This window comes from Abrus precatorius, unplaced genomic scaffold (assembly GCF_003935025.1).
Source record: "Abrus precatorius isolate BTA unplaced genomic scaffold, Abrus_2018 Scaffold5, whole genome shotgun sequence".
NCBI lineage: Eukaryota > Viridiplantae > Streptophyta > Magnoliopsida > Fabales > Fabaceae > Abrus > Abrus precatorius.
The window spans coordinates 22,778,381-22,804,931 of NW_020874395.1; the positions used below are offsets into that span (position 1 = coordinate 22,778,381).

General features: G+C 33.4%; 1 protein-coding gene across 1 annotated transcript; it reads right to left on the reverse strand.

Annotated features, from left to right (window-relative positions):
- Nucleotides 1-6,941: 6,941 nt before the first annotated feature.
- Nucleotides 6,942-12,521, reverse strand: LOC113867986 (PXMP2/4 family protein 4-like). The gene is made up of 4 exons (XM_027503518.1): nucleotides 12,193-12,521; nucleotides 7,931-8,162; nucleotides 7,425-7,549; nucleotides 6,942-7,283 (listed from the first exon to the last, which is right to left on the reverse strand). The coding sequence occupies exons 1-4, from the start codon at nucleotides 12,490-12,492 to the stop codon at nucleotides 7,200-7,202; spliced, it is 741 nt and encodes a 246-aa protein (XP_027359319.1). The 5' UTR covers nucleotides 12,493-12,521; the 3' UTR covers nucleotides 6,942-7,199.
- Nucleotides 12,522-26,551: the final 14,030 nt, after the last annotated feature.

Genomic DNA, 26,551 nt, shown 5'->3' on the forward strand with positions numbered 1-26,551 from the left:
AACGCGATCATGGTTGAGGTACTTTTGCATGTCAACGATGGTTTGGTATTTTCATAGTTCTTAACCATTCTTGTTTTTTGGTTGAGTACAGAGGGTGATTTTCAAAATAACATGTTGCTCTTCACTATTTTTATGAAGATCCCTATCTCTTTTCCAGTCCATATTTCCTGTATCTCATTGCATGTGGTTTTCATTATGAAATTTACATATTTTCTCTCTATCTACACCTATCTTGACGAAAACCATAGGAAGAACCTAATTCCTTCTCTTGTTTCCACTTGGCCGAGAGCAAATAAACCACTTTTGTAAAACTTAAATTCTGATTTTTCTTGATTGTTGTTTAAAAAAAATAAATCAAACATGCATGGAATTGAAACCGCGGCTGCCCTGTGTAAAAATTCTAAAAATTTCTGAAAAGTTATTATAATTAGTTTTACCTTCTCCTCTTATTCTCCTTTCACTTTTGTTCTGAAATTGTGTGTGTACCTATGATTATTCCTCTTGAACGTGTTTTAAAACCTGTTTGGTAAAGCAAAAAGGGTTAGAAATTATAATGTTTCTATTTTATTGTGGTTGACATAATTACTTTATGGTGGTAAAATCGTTTGATTCTAATTGTTATGATTGACATGTCGTGTTCACCTTGAACTGAGAAAATGATTGCCATGTATAATGTTTTCTTTGCTACTTTAGTGTGCCATCCGAGGATGACAACATTGAAAATTGAGTAATCTTAAGAGTGTACATAGTTGTTGAGTTATTCATGAGCATGGAGACGAAAGGGGGAGCCAAGGTCACAGTTTGGCACAGCTGGGGAATGTGGAGTGTTCAGGTTCAAGAGAAGAACCTTGGGGGTAGTGAAGGGGGGTTTCCCCAATAGCGCGAAATAGCTTACTATGGCCAGGACACGCCGAGGATCCTGGTAGAACTCATTTCTGAGGAATAAAGATGAATTGATAGGAAATATGTTCTTGTGTATATGTGCACTTGGTGTGCTTGTAGGGAATGAGGGTCTCTGATCACCTTAACTGGAGGAAATGCTAGAATCTTGAGGAAGTAATGATTGCATGAGCGGCATACATTTCATTTATGATTTTGTTTGACCTTATTGTTTGTGTTGAAATTAATTGTGTGAAATTGGATGTGGATTCCAAATATAAGTGTTTCTTTAAATTCTAATTCTTTTATTCCTTTTCATTCTTTTTGCTTAATTTGATTATTGGAAAATTTCTATGTTGAACTCACCCTTTCTTTTGTGTTCCTCTGTATTCTCTTGTATGTTTGCATGACTGTACGACAGATAGAACCACAACGAGCGATGATTTGGGGAACAGACTCCGAGGGGAGAAAGGCCTAGACATACGATCCAGTGACGTGTCGTCTCGTGTACCAAAGGATGATCACCCTAAACTTGGGACCCATCACTGAGGATGGTTGGATACCCTACTAGAGCGACTACCTTCTTGCTGACATCTCTGTACCCTTGCCATCTGAGAAAAGTATCATCATCCACCCACCCTCTCCAAACCAAACACTACCCTCTGAGCCTTCCTTGACAAAGGTAAAGCCCCTACGAGTCTTAACCCAGCACTTACTCCTTGTCCCCGTTCTTCTTTTGCACTTGAATGGAAAGATGTTGGAATTGTTGAGTCTTCCATCCGGCCCGTACCTCACTATTCTTTGAGAATCCCCTTACCCCCTACTAGTGAAGCTGGACCCTCTACACGATGCCCTTCACCACCACCTCTATCCACTTCTCGTTCACCACCACCCATTATTGGTTGGATTGATAGCGACCCGGACGACTTACCACCTTCTCCTCGCCCTCAACCAGCGGATGATTCTCCTGACTCTGATGGGATGGAATCCGACCCTAGCGAGGATTCTCTTCCATTAGAATTTTATATATAGACTGTTTTTTTTTTTTTTTTTTTGTGATGGGTTGATACTGCTCATAGGTCTTTGGTTTGAAATACTAAACTTGGACAATTTGATTTGGATGACTTTACTCATTTCTTTTATATAATTGACCGTTTATACTCATTTTTTTTATTATATATCCGTATATTACCGTTTGATATGAAATTATGTTAGTAATGATGGAGTGGAAACTAGTTGCCATGAGTACTCGTAGAAATGATGAAATAGTTCAACATTTGATAATGATGTGAAAGGTTAAGAATAAGTGTATGTGGAACTGCTATTTCTAAAAGTCTTTTTGTTGGTCATAATTTTTTTTTTCTCTCCACGGTTTAATTGAGAGTGCCAATGGACTGAGACTAAAGATGTTAAATGTAACGCCCCGAATTTTGGTAATATTAATTATTATTATTCTTATATATATATATATATATATATATACATATATATATTCATATGTGTGTTGATTTATTTGAAAATGATGTTTTATGTGTATTAAGTACATAGATGTGTGTATATATGTGTATGTATGACTGGATAGGCTGAAAATGAGCTAAGTGCCTAAGTGCAGGGAGTAATTCTGGGTTGTTCTCGCTGCAGCGAGAGAGCCCTAGGAGAAAGGACCAGAACTGTCGCCTTCTCGCTGTTGCGAGAGACGTCTCGCTGTAGCGACAGAGCGACAGTTTATGGTGCATTTCTGGGTGCAGTCTCGCTGCAGTTTCATCTGATATTTTTGCTGCTGCGTGAATATCTTATTGTAGCAAGACTGTCACGACCAGAAAAGGATTTAAAGGGGGTTAGGGTTCGGGGAGAGTTATTTATCCCTCTCCCTTCGATCCTCTCATGCCCAAAGCCCTATTCCACCGATTAATTGCCTCTAAAGCCGTTCGGGAGCGAGATTGGAGCTCAGATTTGTGTGCGGAACGCTTGGAGGTGAATTTTTAATGGTTAGGGTTTTCGTTTTCCTTCCCTTTCACTGTTTTTGGTGATTTTTTGGGTTTTCATGAAATTCTTCCATGTGTTTAGGCTGAAAGTCGTGTGGGGAGCATTTCCGTAGTTGAGTTTGGACGTGGGTCTTCAATCCAAGGTAAGGGGGGACTCTACTCTACTCCTTTATGTGTGATTTGCTGATATTTTGTGTGATATTGTGATATAGTTGAGTAAAGGGTAGGAAATTGTTGAGATATGTAAAGTGGACACTTGTGCCGTTTATACATGTGTGTATATCTGAATGAACATTGTGGGCCTTGTAATATGAATGGAAATAGGCTAGAGGCCGTGTGGCATGAATGAATTGTGGGCTATGTGCTGTGTGTGCTGTGGAAATGAAATGTGGGCCTAGTACCGTATAGTTGAACAAATATGGGCTTAGTGTCGTGTACCGTTAAATGTGGGTTATGTGCCGTATATTGAAATATATGTGACTGGGACGTAGTATCGTCGTTGTAATGTGCTATGAATGGTTCAGCGATACATTGGGGATGTAAGAGATGAGGACGGTAGAAACACCTTGAGAAAGAGGGAGTGGTGGTGACACTGACTGCGGAACGGGTGCATCATGAGCCACACATTATCTTCCTGACTAGACCTCTGACTACTATCCTTGCTAAGCGACCCGTGACTGCTCACGTGGTATTCTTGGGGCGGGGGTATTAAATTGACCTGAGTTGTGTGATAATGCTGCTTGTGATTGTGTTTACTTAATGTATTGAAAATGTTCTTGAGGTGAGACTCTACGTTGATTGTATGTTTTCGGGTAGTGTAGATTACTCACCCTTACATTCATTTTTCCGGTAATCAATACAATCAGCACCGGGCTCAGTGAAAGAGGCGGATGGAACTACTATAGGACTAGGATTTTAATCTGAAACTAATGTATTTGAATAGGTCCTGTAGTAGTTACTTGATAGAGATTGTAACCCCTTTCCTTTTTTTGAAATGAAAATTGTTTATTTTGAATTTGCAAAATTATGATTTATTGAAATTAAATATAAGGTGTTACATTAAATTGTACAAGGAAACAATTATGTATTGATTCTTTATTTTGAAATATGATAATGATAAATGAAAACTTGAAGGTGATTATTTATGATGACGATTGGAAATGTTGAATGAATATGCTATATTGATAATTGGACTGCCTTTATGTGTGTATGCACGTTAATACTTTATTTCGAGAAAGATCATTGTCCTGACTTAATGAGATAGAATATAGTGGATATTAGGTGTCATAGGGTGTTACATCTAGAGTTGATACTTTGTGAGGGGAACGTGATCACTTTCATCTAGTTCTGCTTCTAATAGCTTAATTCTCATGAATCATTGCTCAAAATTTCTTGCACATTTATTCTAATCGATAAATTTACAAAAGAGAACTATAAAAATTATACAATTTGAACTATTTTAAAGAAATTAAGTTTATTTATAAAATTGATATTTTTATGAAATTCAAACTTTCTAATTTCATTTTCTGTTAAAAGTCTGCTAAAAAACTAACTAAAGTATCAACAAAATTTGGATTTATTAGTCATATGCAAGGAAAATATAAAATTAACTTCCTTTGTCTCGGTGCAAGGGAAATACACGTGTTTTACTTAAGTACAACTTAAACAACTCCCACTACATGTTACTCCACAAACCTATACCTAAAACTCAGTTAAAATTTATCTTATGCACTAAGGGCCAAAATCGAGAGCTGGTAAAACCTGAAAGCCAAAATCCTCACTCCACTTTTTATAACTCTCTCAACGTGAGCTAAGAACCATATCTTTATTCTCTCTCTTCTTCTCATGTCCTCAAAATCTCTCTCTCTACATTACACACTTGAAAATTGCAATTAGAGCTGTCATCCAAAACTTCCATCTAACTACACTTAAACACCAACAAACTAAAAGCTACCAACATCTAATTCCCACCGAGGATTATTACCTTTCTTTAAGAATAACAATTTCTGCACTCCAACCATACACTACACCATGTTTTGGACCATTCGAATTCAAGGATTATGCTCGTGGTTCTAGCCACACAATATGCACTAAGGTAACTTTCTTTAAGGACTTACTAAACCTCTACAAAGTATGGATTTTTCTCACATGCATGCAAATTGTTTGCATGATCTTACCTCCAAGATTTTTTTCATTTTTAAATTAGCCATATGTTTTCATTTAGTACACGTCATTAGTTGGCTATAACTACTTTTGAAGTGACATTTGGACCACAAATCACCAATATATGCAATTTTGAGTATGTTGATAATCAATTTTTCTATATTATCTACGACTAAAGCTCACTTTTTGGAATTCCTGTGTTTGGTTTCATTGACATGCACTTTGGTTTTTGTATTCCTTATAGAATAACCTTTCCATCAAACTATCCCACACATGATTTGAAATTCATTTGATTCCCCAAAAGCATTCACAAAGTATACTACGTTGTGACACTAGCAAAACAACTCTGCAAAATAATTTTTTTTTTATACCTAATGCATGCATGACATTCAGTTTTAAAGACATTTCCATAATCTCTAGAGTTTTATCTTTCAAACCCAATTTGTGGAATCTGATTTGGAGATTATTTCCCCTATGTTTGACACAAAACTTGTAAACTGTTGAGCGTAGAATTCTAAATAAAACTCGTTTCTAAAATTGCATAACACAACGACCGTATGAGGTGACTTATAATGACAATAAATTAATCGAGATAAATTTTAAGGTGTATGGTTTCACCTTCGTACTTATCTATGTTCACTTTTAGATTAACTATAATTATAATTTTCTTATGATTTTCAACCTCGCATATGAAATCTGAGAACATCCAATGGTCATGTAATACTAATAGTCTTTTTCCTAAGTTATTACTCTTAATAGTCATACAAAGTAAAAAGAAGAAAAAATATAAAGAACCTACAAGCTATTAATTTAATAATGACTGAAAGAGAAGAAATAAGCTTGATCTATCTAATCCATTGACTTATTTTATCTTATAGATCAATTAACTACATGTGGTATGGTCACCTATAATATAATTAATTATGGTATATTTGAAAGTTGTTAATTTTGAACATATATATATATAGCACAATAAGATTAATAATAATCAAAAAGAAAATTAAAATTATTATCAATTACAAAGATCACATTGAGTCATGCAAAAAGTCCACCATAACCCTAGCTATAGATTTAGTTAGACATAATGTAATAGAAGACCAAGATTAATTTAAAATTAATTAATTTATCTAGTTAGACTAAATTGACTAAACAAAGATTCTTTAGAAATTAATTTATCTAATTAGAAATTCTGTAAAAATTAAATTGATTCATTAAACTTCAACCATATCACTGTGTCAATATTAAATGTCATGTATTCATCTAATTAATACTTACCATGTCAAGTTATTTTATTCTTATTCGTTTACACAACAAACATTTCAATAACGACGACTAAAATAATTTTATACACATTAAAAACTAAAATAATATTTTGCTTAATTTAAGGATTACTTTGGTTGATCATAAAAATGATCGGGACGAAAATGATAATTTACTATAATATTTAAATAAAAGCTAATTGACTTAAAACATAACATTTTTATTCAATTTATTTGAATTAATTACAACTTGAAACTTAAAAAATAATAACAACAACATAAGTGATCCATACTGAAAAGGAAAAAGAATAATTTTGTATGTCAGAAAGAAAAAAATGGAACAATTTGTTTCTCTTAATTTGTCTTATTATTTTATTTGAAATACAACTCAACGATTAATAAGTAGAATTAGTTCCCAAAAAGGGAAACCAGTCTATCTAAGTAAATACAAATATAAAATCTCTTATGATCCGATCAAAATCAAATTTTATAATAATTTGATTTCTAATACAGAATTATTACAAAAATATATCAGCCCAACTCCTAGGAATAACTCACGGCAATACCTAAACACAATCTTTAAATTAACTACACAACCCTGAAAGATTGTATGCTTGTTATTCATAGGGAAATTATCAGAGGTCACTGAGGTCCACACCCGGGGGGTTTAAAATAAGAGTAAGTTATCCAAAAAAATTAAAGGTAAAAGTAGAAGAAAGAAATACGTTATGTTCCTGTTAAAGAGAGAACTATGAATGGGATGTGCTATATACAGAAATAATTGAATAACAAATTGATACGGAATTTCGAAACTTGCAAATACCATGATTTATGTAGCTGGTCAGAAATCTCCCTGCCAACAGAGATGCTAAGCAAAAGAAAATTGCTTGAGTGCCTATATACGAACCTAGCCCTAGGCATCGCTCCCAGTGTGTCGGTTTGCCATGTATGTTAAATATATGGTCCATATATAAGCGCATGAACTATTCAGCAGGGGCTGCAGCAATTGTAAAAGAGATTCAAACATCAGCTGAAAAGTTATGAATGAATAACAAAACTGTGTTGAAGCTACTGATTCAATCAAATTCAAACAGAAAATTAACTTCTTAACAAAGACATTTCATCTACATTCACAAACCTGTAAATGGACTGGAATGAATTTGAAGGTAACAAAATCACATACAGGCCAAAACAGAGCACCACCTAATAATGTAGGAAGTAGATCACGCTTCAATCTGGCAATAATTTCAGGCCGATTCTCACCTATTTTGGCATCAAAATAGTAATTCAGAATCACCAATAAAAAACAAGGATATGCTTGTTCGATAAATATAGCACATTTTTAACAAGTTTAGCTAAGGATGCCGAATAATGCATGGAAAGAAATCAAATAATCATGCACATGTTAAATCAGTATAGATCATGCCCATGCTTAAGTGGCCCAGGTTCCTTACGTCTGTGTTTGCACTAAACATTGTGAAAAGTAGCAGAAGAATATTAGAAAGAGGTATCAGGATGAGCAGATCAATTTTAGTTAAAAACTACCTCAGTCAATTAACAATCCATGTCAATGAACTATCATATAAACTTGTGGAGTTGATAATTTAAGACAAGGTCAACAATATTCAAAATGCTAAAAATCACCTTGAACAGCACCATTATAGGAGAAAAAAACAGTATTGATGACAGGACCAAATAAAGCTTGCCCCATGAAAATTTTCTTCAAGGTTGATGGCACATCTCTCTTAGGTAAAATTTTGGACAGATAATTAAACCACATATGCTGTGAAGGCCCCAAGATTATCAACCCGTATATTGCCATGCGGGATGTCCTTTTTAAATCATATGAGGCGGAAAAAGAGGGTGATGTGATCATCTAGCAAAAGTGTAAATCAGTTGTTAGTGACAAAGATCCTATAAAAGTCAAATAATCAATAAGTAGTAATAATAAAAAAATGAGAGCATTTTTACCCAACTTAGAAAATAAAGTATGCTTCCAGACCATGATTTTAAAAGACAAGTAATTTGTTAAAATAACAACAATCAAGTCTTATCTCACTAGGTGAGGTCGGCTACATTGATTAAATGACGCCATTAAACTCGGTCAAAAACTAAATTTTCAAAAATCTAATTAATCAAAAAATTTCTTTTACTAACTTCATCTAAGATTTTGTTAGTTCTACCTTGACCCCATTTTACTACACTAAAAATCACGCTGCAATCCACTCTCCTCGTTGGTTTATTCAAATTTCTCTACACATGACCAAACCACCTTAGATAATTTTTTGTCATCTTGTCCACTATAGGTGCTACTCCAATACTCTCAAGTATACTATCATTTTTTATTCTCTCTTTTATCTTTTAACCACTCATCTACCTTAGCATTATTATTTTTGCTATACTCCTACTTTTTTCTTGTATTATTCTTTTATAGCCCAACACTCACTACCATAAAGCATAGCTAATCATATTGCAATATGATAAAACTTTTCTTTCAATTTTATAGGTACCTTATGATGGTCACAAATATCTCCTAACACTTCTCTCCATTTTAACCACCAAGCTTGTATCTATGAGTAATATTATCTCCAATTTTATAATGGTCACGAATCTTGAGTACTTGAACTTGAAAACTTATGGTATGATATTATCTCAAATTTTAACTTCCAACGCATGATTATCATCTTATTTTTTGTTAAACTTGCAATACATATATTCTATCTTACTTCTACTCTAGCTAAAATTCTTAGATTCTTAAAGCCTTCATAACACTTCTCTTGGTACCCGGCCATATGCTTTTTCCAAATCAACAAAAACTATACGCAAGTCATTTTCTTTGTAGCAATACTTCTCCACCATCTTTCATAAATGATATATAGCTTTTGTTATAGACATTTATTGCATAAAACCAAATTGATTTTTTGCAATCTTAGTTCTATCTCGTAGATTATGTTCAATCACCTTTTTCCACAACTTTATAGTGTGAGTCCAGAGTGTTATCAAATAACTGGGCACGATAATGGGAATCAGTGGCGATTTTCATGCTCTTTGTTGAAGGCATGACATTTTATGGCATTTTCCAGTGGCGGCGCCATGGCAGCCGTTACGTGCATGGCAGTGACGGCATCCATGGCAGACAAATGGCAATTTTTGCAGAAAAATGGTTTGGACCGCAGATCTGACCCAATCCAGAGAAATAACTCGCAAGCCCAACCCTAAAAATAATCGTTGCCTTTCTTTGTCTCTCATTTGGTTGACCTTCCATCTGCTTTTCGTTCTTGTTGGGGTTTTGGGTCGTATTCAACCTCTTTTTCTTTTTGCAACTATTGTTGTTGTAGCTCTGACGATGATTGCTCCATCTCCAACGACTAATGAGGGAAGGGAGTCACTCCTAAATCAAAGATAGAGACATGCCCACTAAAAAAATAGATGCAAAGATGGATATCTGAGAAGGGAGTGTTGAATGCATTTTGATAAGACTATTTTACCTTTAAAAAAACATAAAACATGGTTATTTTGAGGGCAAAAAGGGAAAATCAATTTTTTTAAACAAGTCTTTTTTACCCTTAAAAAACCGTAAAAATTGCAAGACAAAAAGGGAAAGTAGACATTTGTACTAGCACTATTGCACACACAGGGACAGAATCCACCGATAGCGTAACAAAAGATAAAAAGATGAATAAAAACAAGGAAAACAACATAATAGAAAACCCAAAGCTATTTATTTTGTATTGAATTGTGGGTTAAGCTACGTATATTTTGAGTTCATTTCTTTCTATCATTTCCTATGACCTATATATAATACTTCTTACATATTTTATATCTGTCATAGCTTGCCATAATGGCCACCATAATTTTATGGTAGTTTTTTGAGTTTCGACAATGACCCGCCATAAATTTCTAGATTTTCCTTCTCTACTTTTAGCAAGCTTATAAATCTTAAAACATTGCTTGTCTTTTGATCCAAGACTTCTAGATTACTCTAAAAATTTTCTTAACAGTTCTCTTGACCTTCCTAGTCATTTTGTCTAAAATGATGTTAGCATTATCTTGTGTGGCCCAAATACTCTCTTCTTCTAACTGTTTCTAAAATTTCAATTGTTTCTCACCTTTTAATATCTACCACTTAATTCTTAAAACAATAACTTGTTGAATTCTCTGTTTACTAATCTTGAAATGAACATCAAGGACAAAGACCTTATGTTATGTAGTAAGACTCTCACCTAAAATCACAACCAACATAACCATTTAACTCTCTATCTATGAAAATATTTTTGGTTTGTAAAATGTTTTGGATCAACCCCTCTAAATTCTCCCAAAACTTTCCTTTCAAAAGAGCTTTTGAGCCAACTTGAGGAGTATAAGCATTAATGATATCAATAGTTTCTTGTGCAACTAATAACTTCAAGATCATAATCCTATCTTCAATCATTTGAATCTCTACCACCGTTTTTCAAGTATAATCCACAATTATGGCTACTCGGTTATTTTCTTTAGTCTTATTTCCAACTTATTTTGTTTCTAAAAGGCACATGATGTTAGGCCCCATGAACTTAAGTGGACAAGGCCAGTGCAAGACAATCACTGGCTTTGGATGTGGAAAACATATGGTAGGAGAAATATGAAGGGGAAGAATTAGTTACGGAGAGCAGATTGACGTGTAATGTTTCCATATAGTGTGGGAGAAGAAAGAGAACGTGTTATGTTTTTTTTTTCTGTTAGTATATATTCTTCTGTATCTTTTGATTTGATCTCTGACAATCGGTTTAACTTGCTGGTCAATTTTTTTTAACCAATCATTGGAAGTCTATAATAGGTCTCATTGGATGTCAATCAAGTTTATCAATGGCAGATGGCAGGTCATCACGGAAACCATGCTTGGTATTGCCACTGCCAATGGTTAACTTACAAGGCTCAACTACATTCAGGAAAACAGAATGTTGGCCAAAATGCATCTAGGACTAAGCCAATCTACATAAAGATAGGCTGGAATGAGCCGGTTGCAGCTGCATGTCCAGTGGAATGGATCCTGTCTATAGCAAGAAAGGACGAAACAAAGCTAGTTTGTGGAAAATGGAGGAAGTTTGCAATAAGACAGACTGAAACAGCCAATATTTGGATAGACAGGCTGAAAGTACGGCATCACCAAAAAGACAAGTTAAAACAAAGTCATTGGAAGAAAGATAAGCTAAAACATAGATATTCAACACAAACAAGCTAGAACGACTAACAATTTTAAAAGATCTAACAAACTTCTTGAAACCCAAAGAACAGCGTTGAATCCAAAATTGAATTTAAACACACAGGAAAACCAAATCTTCTTACTCAATCAAATTATCAGAAAACATCAAGATCTAAACCTCGGAAAAATCTTCTACAACACCCTCGCACAAGGACAACAATGCTAGCGTAATATTGGAACCTTTTTCATAATTAATTCATCAAAAAGATAAATTGACTAATATATTAACATAATGGCCATTAAAAAATTTGACCAGTCCCAGCAATAAACACTAATTATAAACACTTGAAAAAAATTAGCTTAATATCACCTTGCACTGAAAGTATGAAACCTAACCTCATTGAAAAAAATGGTGTTTTGGATTGTAGGAATGCACCTCACTTGCAATTTAGACCTTAATTATTCAAACCCGCACTATATTAGTTCAAACCAGTAATAAGTAAAACGAATACCGTAAAACAAGTCGTTTAAATTCAAAGACTAAATTGCAAATGACGCACATTTTCACTCAGCTTAATTTCATAACAATGTACAACATAAAAAACGAACTCAGCTTCCCTCGCTCAAGGACGAGGAACAATAACCAAAAATACACTATTTCAGCACTTACACACGAAAACATTTTAAGAACCAAATAATCTAAGAGTTCCAGTTACGGCATTACCTGTGATGTCAAGTCAGCAGCGGCGAAAATAAGCGAGGACGTTACGCTTTTGGTGACGACCGGGTGAGCTTCGAGGTTACGCAGATACCAACCCACGAACCCAAACTTGTGAGAGGGAGAAGAAGAGAATGGTAGGAAAAGCTTTGGTGAGAGAGAAGCGAGCGGTGTTTTGTGGTGGCAATGCGTTTTGGTGAGGCGGTGGTAACGCCGAAAATGTGGAAGCGGGTAAGAGAGAAAATGATTTCGAAGGCCCAGAAAGAAGCGTTTGGGTATGGTTCGTGAGATGGTGGTGTTGGTCATTGTGGCGCCCGGATTGTGAAGAATGTGAAGTGAAGGCTCGTGGCGGCAGCGATTTGATTTTGAAGTGAGCGTTCGTTTTTTGTGGGGATCTTAAGGGGACGGAAAGGCCCGTCAAGTCGTTTAAAACATGGTTACTGCTAGAACCTGGTACCAACGACGTGTCGTTGCAGTCCTTCGAGACTTCTAGTTTTTATTATTCATTAAGGTACGTTTTAGGTACTCTTCAGTTTTAAAAATTTAAAAACTAAAATTACTTTTTAGTTTTATGATTTTAGCTTTAATTTCTTTTCACTTAATTGCTCTTTTATCTCTCTGTTTACATGCTTCTTCTATTTTAATCTTTAATTTTTAATTGTGTTATTTTAATCTTTTTAATTATGATCATATTATTAAATTATTGTCTAATTATTAATTGTGATGTGTATTATCATAACTTTTCTTGTCAAACCCAATTGCACTTTTAATTTTTTAATTTTGTGTTTGTACAACTTGGTCTTAGTTATTTTTAAGAGAAGTAACATCTTCCTTCTCTTTCAATCTCATTTCATTCTTCTTTCTTTCTCTTCCCATCCTCTCTTTCTATAGACACTCCTCTAACATCTCAAACTTAGAAGTGTCAACCATTACTACCACCATCACCCATACCCCACCATTACTTGCTTGTCACTACCCTTTTCTCTACATCACTCGTGTTGAATCTAGAAACAATGAATACAATGTTCACACCATGCTTGAGTGCAATCCCAACCCTCTTAGCTAATGACAACTTCGGATCAGGATCCTCTCCCGTAACATGACCCTCATGTTCTGTGTTTTTACATTTTCGCTTAAAGCGAAAATGCAAAATAGCGGCACATGAAGGTCATGTTTGCGCCAAAAAATGAGATGATCCCGATCTGACAACTTCCTTATGTTTAAACATTTTTCTCTAAACTCGCTATTTCAATCCCATTGCTTATTACATAAATTGAGAGATTCGTTTTTGTATGAGAAAAAGGGTTTATCATTGTCATTGGATAATGATAAGAATAAGGATAACAAGGAAGAGGAGAAGAATAAGAATGGTTATTTGGAAAATGTCAAAAGATAAAAAAGGGCATGAATTTCAAATTCTTTGTGAAGAGGTTAGAGGTGGGGTGTTGTGATGTGGTAGCATTGTTCTTTCTAAATTTTCTTATCTATAATTAACAACTACAAGATAGAGGGAAAATAGGGACCAAAAATCAAACAAATAAAAAGTTTGGAGACTAAAAGTAAAATTGTATTTGCCAAATAGGATTATCATAATACATATTAACAAATACCATTAACAATTAGACAACAATTAACAAAGTGCTCATAATTAAAAAAAATAAAAACTAAAATTATGCAATTAAAATTTGAGAACTAAAATTTAACAAATATATAAGGAGAGGGATGACAAGTGGTTGCACACGAGTCAAAATACACCTAATTACTATAGTACGAGGTAAGCAACTAAGGTCGTTTCTCAAAGAATCACAAGGACAAATTTATCTATTTAGAGAGTATATAAGACGGGGGGTTTGTTTATAAAAGGAAAAAAAACGCAACTAATTATAATTAGAATGAAGAGTGAACAGAAATTGAAATTGCAATTCAAGAATTAAGAAGAACAATGACTATTGTATCACTGGATTTTTTTAAAAGAATACATCAACAAGCAATTCGGTAATTAACAATGAATCTAAATGAAACCTCAATTCGAACTCAGCATTCACACGAAAACCTTCATGCATTCAATTAATACATAATCACTTAAAGTTCAGAAAACTCTAGAACCTAATTGAATTGTGTCAATTTAATTTACCAATACCGTTAATCGTAGTTTTCAAACCTGAAAATCTAATTCATGTTCCTTAAAACTGAATTACATACATCAATCAAATAACACGTAATCAACCAGATGCATAATCATCAATCCAAATGAATAACTTCAATTCGAAAATATAATTAGCAAAAGGAGAAAATAAGGAAGAGATGAAACTGAATTTGTTATTGAATTTATGCCAATGTGAGACCAATCCTCAAGAGTGTCACGTCCCTTTTAATCCTTGAAAAAGGATGGAAATCTAAGCCTCCATGAATGGAGGGAAAACAACCAGTAGTAAAGGTGAGAGAGGAAGGGGGGAGAGAGAGAAAAGGCAAATTAAATTCAAAATTCTCCCTCAAAATTTCGTTCGTCCCATTCTGCTGTTATTTAGGCTATGAAAACGGCCTCAATTTGACTGGTGGTCTGAAGGCAATTATAGCCTTGGATGTCAGCTTCAAAACGCTATTGGAATGGGCTTAATTGGATGTCTGTGGACTGAGATATGGTCCAAATACTGCACCTTGCTCAGGATCCGCGACTGCATCGCTTCAGTTCACTTTTAGGCCCAAAGTCAGCTTCTTAACACCAGAATTGGTCTTCGACCTCTTCACACAAATTGTGGGCCTATCTCTAAGCTTTTCTACAAATCAAAAATCACAATGAGATGAGCCCTAAAACTCAAGATATGACCCAAAAACCAAAACAATGTCAGAATTTACCTAATGCTGGAAAAATTAAATAAAGCCCAAATGAAATCCGAACAACATAAAATGATCCAATTAAAACCAATTAGGCACAAAAAGGGATTAATGAGCTAGGAATGAGAGAAAATAAGTATAGAAAAATTCAATTGATCAAGGGACCAAAAGAATAATTAAGTCTAATTAGTTATAGTTGTCACTTTTAAATTTTAGGTTAAATTATATATTTAATACGCATAATTGATACTTATTCACGAATTAATCTCTATACTTCAAAATTATATTTTAGTTTTTCTACAAGTATTTTGTTATATTTAGAGTTTAGGAATTAGAGTTTTGTTATGTTTATGTTTTGGTCTATGCCATTGTAACACCAAAACATAACAAAATACTTGAATGAGTACTTATAAAAATTAATTTGTAAATATTTCAACTATTGAGACTAAATTTATATTTTAACTAATTATAATTTTTATAAAAATATAGGACATTAAACTTAATTGAAAAAAGACATGTATTATAAGTTAATCTTATTTTCGTAGCATACTTATTTTTTACTAATAAATAATTTTACTCAATTTTATATTCTTACTTTTTATTTTCCTTTTAGATGAATGAATAAAATATTAACAATAGCAATCTAATTATATTTTTTTAATATATAATTATCTCAATTTATATATAATATTATTTTTATATGATATACCAATTTCTTTGAAGTCTTTAAAAATAATTATTTTATAAGAAATAAAATATTTACTATATTAAGATGTGCATTACACTATTACTCAAAATTTTAAAATATCAACTTTATTACATACGTAAATTCTTAATTTTTTTTACCATGATATAAGTAAATAGCTTTTATAATATTGACTAAAAATTTCATTAATTGATCTTTATATTTTTTTTATTAATTAGATATTTTATCCATAACTATATATATATATATATATATATATATATATAGTCTTATTTTTATTTTTTCAATCATAATAAAAAGTGTTTGTCATATATGAATTATTCTTAGTATTTTATTAATTATGGTTATGATATTTTTGATTGACCTATATATTCACTAAGTCAATCAACATGCGTGATCCTTAACCACAAATAATGCCCTTAACTTAAATATATGAGATTTTTGTCTCTTTAAAATTCTTGATTTTTTTTTTTACTTGGTACCTTATTTTTAATTTTTTATAAACAAGTCTATCAAAAAAATTTATTTGTTTAAAATATATATTCAATTCATATAGTTAACATTTTTTAGTATGAATTAGTTTTTATATTTTAAAAATTATGTTTTAGTCCTTGTACAAGTATTTTGTTATGTTTTAATCATTGTCATTATAATACCATTAACAGTAAAGATTAAAACGTAAAAAAATATTTGTATATGGACTAAAACATAAGATTTTTTTAATATAGAAACTAATTTATAAATAAATAACACTATAGAGACTAAATATATATATATATATATATATATATATATATATTTAGATTTATTTATTTAGGGTTAACTAATGTCATAAAATATCGCGATAGTAGTTAACAGTCAAAGAGATTGTTACCACAACAAAAGGGGTGATTAATGGTGATAACAATAATGATAACAATCATAATCAATGGTGGTGATTATGACGCAAACAATGGTGAGGTTGATAACAATGATGATAATAACACACTAGTAATGGTGGTGATAGATGGTAATAATGGCAATAATGATATTGGTGGTGGGGGTAGATAGTAAGAGGGACAAACAAAAAAATGAAGGTGGTGACCAATAGTAATGGTAATTATGGTAGCAATAAGGAGGTAGTGATAATTAATGATGATAATGGTGGTTATGGTAGCAATAACAGTTAGAGTGGTCACAATGGTGGTAGTACTACACTAGTGCTAGTTGTGGATGGTTGTTGTGATAGTGATACTGATAGGGGTGGTAGTTGGTGGTGTCGTTGGCACCAACAAAATTAGTGGTTGATGGTGGTAACAATAACGGAGACAAAAGTGACAATGAAGGTGGTATGTCGTCAAGTTGATTGACAAAGAAAGAATGAAAGTGATCATTATGGTGATAACATAATAATGATAATGGTGAGTATGAAAATCAATACTAAGGGTAGTAATAGTGTTGTTTCTAGTCATAGTAGGTAGTTATGGTAACAAACAGTGATAATGGAGATGGTGACATCAATGAAGATGGTAATGGTGACAACAATGGTAATATATGGTCGAGGCAACTAGGAGAAGACATTGAATGTAGTGATTAATGATGGTGGTTGTGAGGGTAGCAATGTAATGATATTACTTTAATGACAAAAATGCGCAATTTTTTAATTGATCCCAATATACAACTCAAACTAAAGTATGCTCGTATATTTAACCTTATACACAATCTAAATTAAAACACACTTTTAAGGTACAAGCGACTCATTAGACTTTCTTCTCTAGTAGATTCTAAAGATTAACTTAACATTCAAAAATGACACAATGTATCTCATACCATGTAACATCCTTAATTTCATGAACTTGGTTACGCTAAAGTTTGTTAAGAGAAAATTATTAGAGGCTTATTTTTTGTGGACAATTTTTTCGTGGAGCCTTTGCCTTGTGCACTTGTGGAAAATTTGTTTGGTAGAGCCTTAAGTATTTCTTATATTTGGTTATAATGTTAAATGTAAATATTCAAACTCTTAGTACATATACCAACAACAAAGAAAAACCAATAATTATTAGCAACATGCTTAATGATGAACAAAAACTAAAAATACTTGAAATCTTAAAGGAACATATAAAAATAATAGGGTGGAATATTTCTAATTTGAAAGAAATTAGTCTTTGATTTTGAATGCATACAATTAATTTAGAAAAAAAGTATAAGAGAAGGAAATAGTCCATCATTTGGCACCTTAAAGAAAGTTAAATCCAAACATGAAAGAAGTTGTAAGAAAAGAAGTTAAATTATTAGAGGTAGGAATGATATATCCAATTTCTAACAGCAATTAGGTTAGTTCAGTCCAAGTAGTGCCTAAGAAAAGGGATATAACTGATCACGAGTGTCGCGCTCAGACAAATTATTAAAAATCGAATTGCATAAAAATTATGTGGTATGAGGTGCAATCTGAGTGGTTTCCCAATGATGATAATGTTATACGATTATAAATTTTGATGGGGTTTGATTTATAAAATAATGCTGATTAGAATAAAAAGTTAACAAGAATTTAAAAACTCTAATCCAAGAATTTAGAAGAACTACGACCACTCTATCACCGGATTCCAAGAAGATGCACCAACCAACAAATTAGTGATTAACATTAAATTCGAATGAAACCTCAATTCAAATTAGGCATTCACACGAGAACCCTCTTGCATTCAATTAACCCACAATTCGCTCAAAGTTCAGAAACCTCTAGAACCTAATCGATTTGTGTTAATTTAATTCACCAATGCCATTAATCTTAGATCTCAAACCTGAAAATCTAATTCACACTCCTTCAAGAATTAATTATATACATCAACCGAATAATATATAATCAAACAACTGCACAATTATCAATCCAAACGAAGAACTTCAATTCGAAATCATAATTAGCAAAAGGAGAAAGAAGGAAGAGATGAAACCGAATTTGTTGTTGAATAAATTGCGAAACCAATCCTCAAGAGTGTCTCAATCCTTTTTCAATTCTTGGACTAGATGAAAATCTAAGCCTCCATGGATGGAAGGAAACAAGTCATAAAAGGGGAGAAAAAAAAACGAGAGAGAGAAGAGAAGAGAGAAGAAGACGAGCCAAAAAAATTAAAATTCAAAATTCAAAATTTAAAAATTCCATTCGTCACTTTGTTCCATTTTTTTGGCTATGAAAACGGCCTCCTTTTGGTTCGTGGCCTGAAGGATAATTGTAGCCTTGGATGCTAGCTTCAAAATGCCACTGGAATGAGCTTAATCAGACATCTGTGGACTGAGATATGGGCCAAATACTACACCTTGCTCAGAATCCGCGACTGCAGCATTTCAACTTTTTCCAGGCCCAGTTTCAGCTTCTTATCATCAGAATTGGTTTATGAGCTCTCATAAGAATTGTGCGCCTTTCTCTAAGCTTTCCTACAAATCAAGAATCACAATAAAATGAGTTCTACAACTCGAGATATGTTCCAGAAACCAAAACAGTATCAGAATTTACCAAATACTGGAAAACTTAAATAAAGCCCAAATAAAATTCAAACATCATAAAATGATCCAATTCAAACCAATTAGGCACAAAAGAGAATTAATGAGCTAGGAATGAAAGGAAATAAGGTTATAAAAATCCAATTGATCAATAACAGAAGTAAAGAATAAGCATAATGAGTTAATACCTACTTAAATAATTTCAAGATGGATAATACGTATAGATATAGAAAACTTAATCAAGTAGCTAGAAAAGAATATTTTCCTTTGATATTAATCATAAGATCCAGAAAAGATTACTTTTACTTGTCCATTTGAAGTCTTTGTTTATCGGAGAATGCTTTTCAGAATATGTAACACCTCAACCACATTTTAAAGATGCATGTTTTCTATTTTTGGTTCATATTTTGATGTATTTATCTAATTTAACACTTGTTTTGAGGAGATGCATAGAAACCAATCTTTTTTAAAATTGGGAAAAGTGCAATTTCATAGTAAAAAAAAAGTATAGTGTTGGATCATAAAATATGAGTACAAGGTATATCAATGCACAAGACAAAGATTGTTTTGATTGCAAATTTTCAACCATTAACAAATGTAGAAAGAATATGAAGTTTTATGGAATATGTTTGCTTTTTATCAGTGATTCATTAAGAATTTTTCAAAGATAGTGATGTTATGCTTAGTTTGGACCAGCAAACATAGCAAGTGCACCAATTGTTTTAAAAGAATATAAAATGTATTGTTCTCATGAGAATTATTACTATGCTAAATGATGGAACGATTTTTCACTATTCGTTATGCACAAAGATTGTCGTTAATCTTCATCAAATATGCAAGATATAAATGCAATACTAGGGTGTTGTCCTTGGTTATCTCCAAGGAACTTTTGGTTGGGAACATACATCGAACAAGTGTAAACATATATTTTAAAGCAAGTAAATTGGGGGGAGGTTTGTCAATTTCTAGATTTTAATCAAGAACAGAATGTAAACTAATGAAATTCAATCAATTAAAAAGAGTAATCCCTAGTCAATCAATGAGTTCTATCCCTATTCTTTCAAATGATTCAATAATCCTCTATTTTTCCCTTGAATTAAGTTAATTTAACAAGCGAAAATTAACTTTAGTATCCCAATTAAAATTAAGCATCTTAATAGGCTCCAATTCTCTATCCCTAAGATTAAGCAATCTCAAAGATTAATCAAAATTAAGCAATTTTAGATTAGAATTTCGTTGGGTAATTTAGGGTTCATTAAGCAATGTTCCCCTTATGCAAATTTCATTTCATTCAGAGATTGGGGTTAATAAATCCAAGGAAAGAAAGAGTGATATTGCCATTAAACTCAAGAATTCAAGAACCATATGAGTTGACTAGGAATTATAAGAGAATTTAGCCCTCCATATGGATGGGCTTCACAAATGAAAGAAGAGAATGTAGAAACGTAAGTAACATTAATGTAAAATCAAGGAGAATCAAAGGGAAATTGGAAATTAAAACCTATAATGGATCCCTGGCTGTCACCCAAGAATCCTAAGCTCTGCAAAATGCTCCAAAAGTGGTAAAAGAATCTAAGGAAAAATTGAATCCCCGTACCCTAATTTCTAAAAGTCTATATATACTAAGTCTGACATGGCCCCATAGTGATCACTCTGTAAAACAAGAGAGTAAACACGTGCAACAACTATAGCTTTTTCCCTTTCTGGAGTGATTACTCTCATTTCTGACAGTAAACACGCGCATGGCACTTCCTTCTGGGGCTTTTGGAGTGATCACTCTGATATCTGAAAGTGGTTACTCTGGCCTATCCCTTGAAACCAGCTCCCTGGAGTGATTACTCTGGTATTTGATAGTAGTTACTCTGAGTTCATATTTTTTTCAAAGAGCCAAAAATTCATGAAATTTGTCTAGAATTTCCTGCACAATTATTCAAATGATCAAAATTGCAAAATATATTCACAAAAATTAATGGAAATAAGACAAAAATTAAGAAAGCCATTGTTTTCTACCTAAATAAGATTTTAATGTTATTTACAGCCTCTAAATATATTTTTTTCTATTAAAACTTTATAAAAACCAAACAAAATATCTATAAAGTGTGGATTCATCACTAAAGAATTAGCATAAAACTCAACAAAAGACAAACTAACCAATATGTTTTCGAAAACATATTTATTGTGCAGGTTTGAAATCTCTAAAGCCATCATTAGTGACCAAGGGAGTCACTTTTGCAATAGGACAATGGAGAAGAAATATGGAGTTGTACACAAAGTTTCCACTGCCTATCACCCACAGATAAATGGGCAAGCTGAGTTCTCTAATAGAGAAATCAAGAAAATACTTGAGAGAGTAATGTAGCCCCATAGAAAAGACTGGAGCCGAAGGCTTAATGACGCACTATGAGCACACAAAACTGCATTTAAAACACCCTTGGGAATGTTACCATATAAGGTGGTCTATGGAAAAGCTTGCCATTTGCCAGTTGATGTAGAACATAAAGCATACTAGGCAGTGAAGGCCTATAATGTACATTATTACTCAGTTGGGAAGCAGAGGAAGTTGCAACTACAGGAACTAGAGGAATTGCGTCTTGAGGCTAATGAGAACTCAAGAATTTACAAATAAAAGACTAAGAGGTACCATGATAAGATGATATCAACGAAGGAATTTTCCATTGGTCAAAAGGTCCTCTTGTTCAATTCTCGCCTCAAACTCATGCCCGGGAAGCTCAAATCAAGGTGGATTGACACTTCACAGTCATAAAGGTGTTTCTTCATGGTGCAGTGAAAATCTAAAGTGACTCCACTAGCAAAAGCTTTATGGTAAATAGACACCGTTTGAAGCCATTCTTGCACAATTCAACCACTTTGGAGGAACTTGAAGAGATTAACCTGCACTCACCATGCACAAACCTCAACAACAACCCTTGGCCTGCATAACTCACTTCACACGTCAAGCTAGTGATGTTAAAGAAGCGTTGTGTGAGAGGCAACTTACAAGTTCATAGGAATTTCTAGTTTCTTTCTGTACTCAATAATAATTTTGCATTTAAGCTGTAATAATTGATGAATTCTTGCATAATTCTACTGCTCAAACTTTTCATTCTGCACCAAGCTTGTTAATTGACATGATTTTCTGCATAATCTTCATCTTTATAGTGGGAAATTGTAAATCTTAGACTGAATTCATGCATAAATTTAAGGAAGTCCAAGTGCATAAGGGAGTGATCATTTCCACCACACAACATAATCACGTTGGGGAAGAAGTTTCAATTTCATTACGAGAGGTGACCACTTTCATTTTCATAGTAGCCACTTTCAGCTACGGTATGTGGTCTTCCTCTCTGCAGTTATCACTTTCAGTTTTATAGTGACCACTTTCAAAGACTTTTAGACTAACAAGAGTGCACGTAGTCACTTTCATTTCCATAGTGGCCACACGTAAATAGGCTGAAAGGAATTCCCAGGAAGTGCTCTCTATAGTTGCCACTTTCATTTCCATAGTGGCTACACAGGGATCCTTTTTGAGCAAACATGTTGCACGTAGCCACTCCCATTTTCATAGTAGCTACGTGTAACCCCATCTTGCATATTTGAAAAATTGGCGCTCTTTATAGTTGCCACTTTCATTTTCATAGTAGCCACGCGCAGCACCATCTTGTAAAACCCCAGTGCGCGTGTCTACTATGATTTTGACAGTAGCCATGTCCAAAGCGTATATATACAGAAAGTCCTCACTTTCACCCTTACTCTCACTCACATCCTTTGAGCAATCTCGTCCTCGTCCGTAATTCCCTCTATACTTTCCCCATTGCACCCACTTCTTTGCACTAAAAATCCCATTTCTCTACATTTTCACACCAATTCTGCACATCGATTCAGGTAATTTCTCAATTACCCTTTCTCCTATGTTAGGGTTCTTCATTTTCCAAATTAGGGATTTTTGATTTAGGATTTCATGTATTGAAATTGTTGTGTAGAATCCATCATTCAAGGTACGATTGCATGATTGAAAGGGATTGGAGGGTGTTTAATTGGGATAATTTGTTGTATTTTATCAAGATCGAACCCTAAGGTAGCCACCTCCATTGTGATAATGCTTGCTTTGTGCGTTTTGATGCAATTGTGACTGTCGTAGGTTTGATTTTGATGCCAAAGTGATTCCTCTGTACTATGATTTCATTTCCTCTAATTAATCTATATTGGATTTAACTCTGTTGTATTTGGTGTAAATATACATACTCTGAAGTGGCCACTATCAACTGAGACAGCAGTTACTTTGAGTGAACTATTGGCACCATGATCATTCTTTTGAAATTTGTTTGTGTTGTGGAATGTCTGAGTTACTGTGCTATTGTACTTCCACCCTTGCCATTTCCACTAAAATCTGCATTGGAAGTTGCTAAAAAAATTGATATGGACAATTACTACACATACACACTTTGTGGTTGAAATTCTGCAGATTAGAAGTAATCACTTTTATTGCCAACAATGGTCATTTTGCATGTGAGTTACTTGAGTCAATTGCCTTGGACTGCATCACATATATTTACCATGATCTTTCTAAAATCTGTTGTACATATAGGTCCGTGACATACATTTTTCATGTATTTTTGTTGCTAAATTAGCATTGACTTGCACTTTCAAAGTCACTATGTTCACTTGTAGTAGTATCCATTCTATGTATAGGGGCTGCATTACTCTTCCCCTGGATGATTTTTTTCTATAATCTGTTGCATTAAATTGACCTGTGTCTGCACTTTCACTGTCAGTTGCATTTCTCTGCATTTCACAGTAGTTACTACCTTTTGCTATAACATTCACTCTAGGAGCATAGTCAGCATGTTGCATTGCATTTTTATTACATAAACTCTGCATGATTGCTGTCACACATGCCTGAATTCATCTGCATATAGTCAAACATATCATTTGAATTTTTGCAGTTGTTCTATGCCTATTTTCTCTGCATGTATAATCTATCATACTGCATCTTGAGGCCGTTACCATCACTGAGCACAATATCCACTTTGGCTTTGCATTCTCTCATAGTAACTACTCTGATTTTCCATTTCACTATTCTGTACTTGCATACTTGCTGATACATATAACTCTACTTGCATTTCCTTACTTTGTAGTAGCAATTTTCTCTAAAAATTCCCTGTAGTATGTATTGTCCACCTTTGCTGCATAATTTCACTGCCCAATTCACTCATTGCTCTTTTCTTTTTCTCTTTGCAACAACAATGGTCAACACATCTAGGAAGACTCCTTAAAGACCTAAGAGGGCTAGAACAGCTGGTGCATCCTCATCCAGACCTCTACCTGCACATGACGCTAGATTTTGGTCTTTGGAACATGAGAACTATTTCAAGACCAACATCCTGAGAAGACAATTGGTACAGGATAGAAATTTTGAAATTCAAGAAAGAACCTATCCTCAATTCAAGAAGGAGATCTAGAGAAGAGGTTGAAAACAAATCTAAAAATAAATTTGAAAACGAATTTGAATTTAAAATTTGAAAACAAATTTAAAAAAAATAATTAAAAACAAAAATTGAAAAACAAAAATTGAAAACAAAAATTGAAAACAAAAATTAAAAACAAAAATTAAAACAAGAACAATTAAAATTAATACGAATTAAATCCATGAACCACCGCTGCAAACTAGGATTACTATACCGAATTTATCCAAAACTTAAATGCAATAGAAAACAATTGATCGATATTACATTTAAGAACAAAAACCAAATTCAATCAAACACAAATCTTAATCAAGAATTGCGAGAAGGTAAAAAGATAAACTCGGAGCACTCAATCGATCTAGCAATCCACGCTTGAGACGAGATGATTCGCGACACCAAATAATTAAGAACACAGCAGGATCCGAAGAGACGCAAGCGAATGGAACGAAACAAATTTACTCTAAAAAGCGAGAAAGTGTCTTTACAGAAAAACAAAATTATTAAAAGGAAAAGAAGGGTCCAAAATTAACCTTTTGACCCCTATATATACTGGTATTGAATGAAAACAAAAATAAATGGGCCAAGGCCACTGCAAGTAAATAAAATTAAAAGCCCTAAATAAAAACCCTAAATATAAAAGGTATGTTTTAAGTCTGATCTTAAAAAATTAATAAAAATAGGTCCGAGATCCAAACAACATGATCCATATGTCCAAATTGAAGCCCAGGAAATGAGGAATCCATTGCAAAAAGAATCAGCCAAAAAAGAGATCTATAGAAAAAGTTATGGCCGAAATAGTGGACAAAGGTCAGAATAGCAAAACTATGAAATATAAGGTAAAAAGAACAAGTATTTATGAAAACTCCAATTTAATGCAAGAAATGCAAAAACATGCTAAATGAAATAAATAAAGAAGGAAAGATATTTTGGAAGATGCAATAAGGCTATAAGTGTGAGTACAAAATATGAGTCATCAAGCTGCATCAAGCATAGAGCAAGGCATTCAAAGAAATACTGGATGAGCAACTGGTCACTAATTTGGTGGTGTGGACAGGTTGCACACAGCTTCTTAAATCTCTCTTAGTACTCATATAGACTCTTTTGATTGAACTGCCTTATGCCACTAATCTTCTTTCTTATTGTTGCTGCTCTAGATGCAGCGAAGAATTTTTCAAGGAAAATCCTCTTGAGATTTATCTAACAAGTGACTAATCCTAGCTGTAAGTAGTAAAGCCAATCCTTCGCTGCACCATCCATGGAGAACAAAAATGCCTTTAGCTTGAAGTGATCTTTAAGAACTCCTTGAGGTCTCATTGTGAACCAAACTATATGGAACTCTTTTAGATGCTTATAAGGATCCTCACCTACACTAACATTAAACTTAGGCAAAAAATTGATCAGCCCATATTTTAACTCAAAGAGAGCATCCACATCAAGATACTGGATGCCTAAAGGCTGATTTGTAACATCTAGTGATATACCCGATATTAGATAGTGAGTGGGTGAGTCCGATACACGTTGTAGACAAGCATGACAGTAACAAAGAACTAGTTTGACAAGTTGATTCCAACCTGAATTAAGAATAGGTGGCAAGTTTGTATTGATTATAGGAAGTTGAATCAAGCCATTCGCAAGGATCATTTCCCCTTCCTTTCATTGATCAGGTCCTAGAGCGGATAGCGGGGAAATCTCATTATTGTTTTCTTCATGAGAACTTGCAGGAACATACACAAGAGGAGGCCACATTTGGATTGGCCACCTATCCCAATTCATAGGAAGTTTTTCTTACCTCTCTCTCATTTATTGGATTGCTTGAATTGTCCTTATGCTTATTGTGTTTCCATTAAGGACAGTGTTAATTTCAAGTGAGGGGGAGTATTATGTTTTT

Bases quoted from the DNA above. Each gene is read 5' to 3' on its own strand.
- LOC113867986 (XM_027503518.1), bottom strand. From the start codon at position 12,492: ATGACCAACACCACCATCTCACGAACCATACCCAAACGCTTCTTTCTG. The intron at 7,550-7,930 runs GTGATTTTTAGC...ATGCCAAAATAG, and splicing joins CTATAATGGTGCTGTTCAAG to GTGAGAATCGGCCTGAAATT. The intron at 7,284-7,424 runs GTTTGTGAATGT...CAATTGCTGCAG, and splicing joins TCATTCCAGTCCATTTACAG to CCCCTGCTGAATAGTTCATG.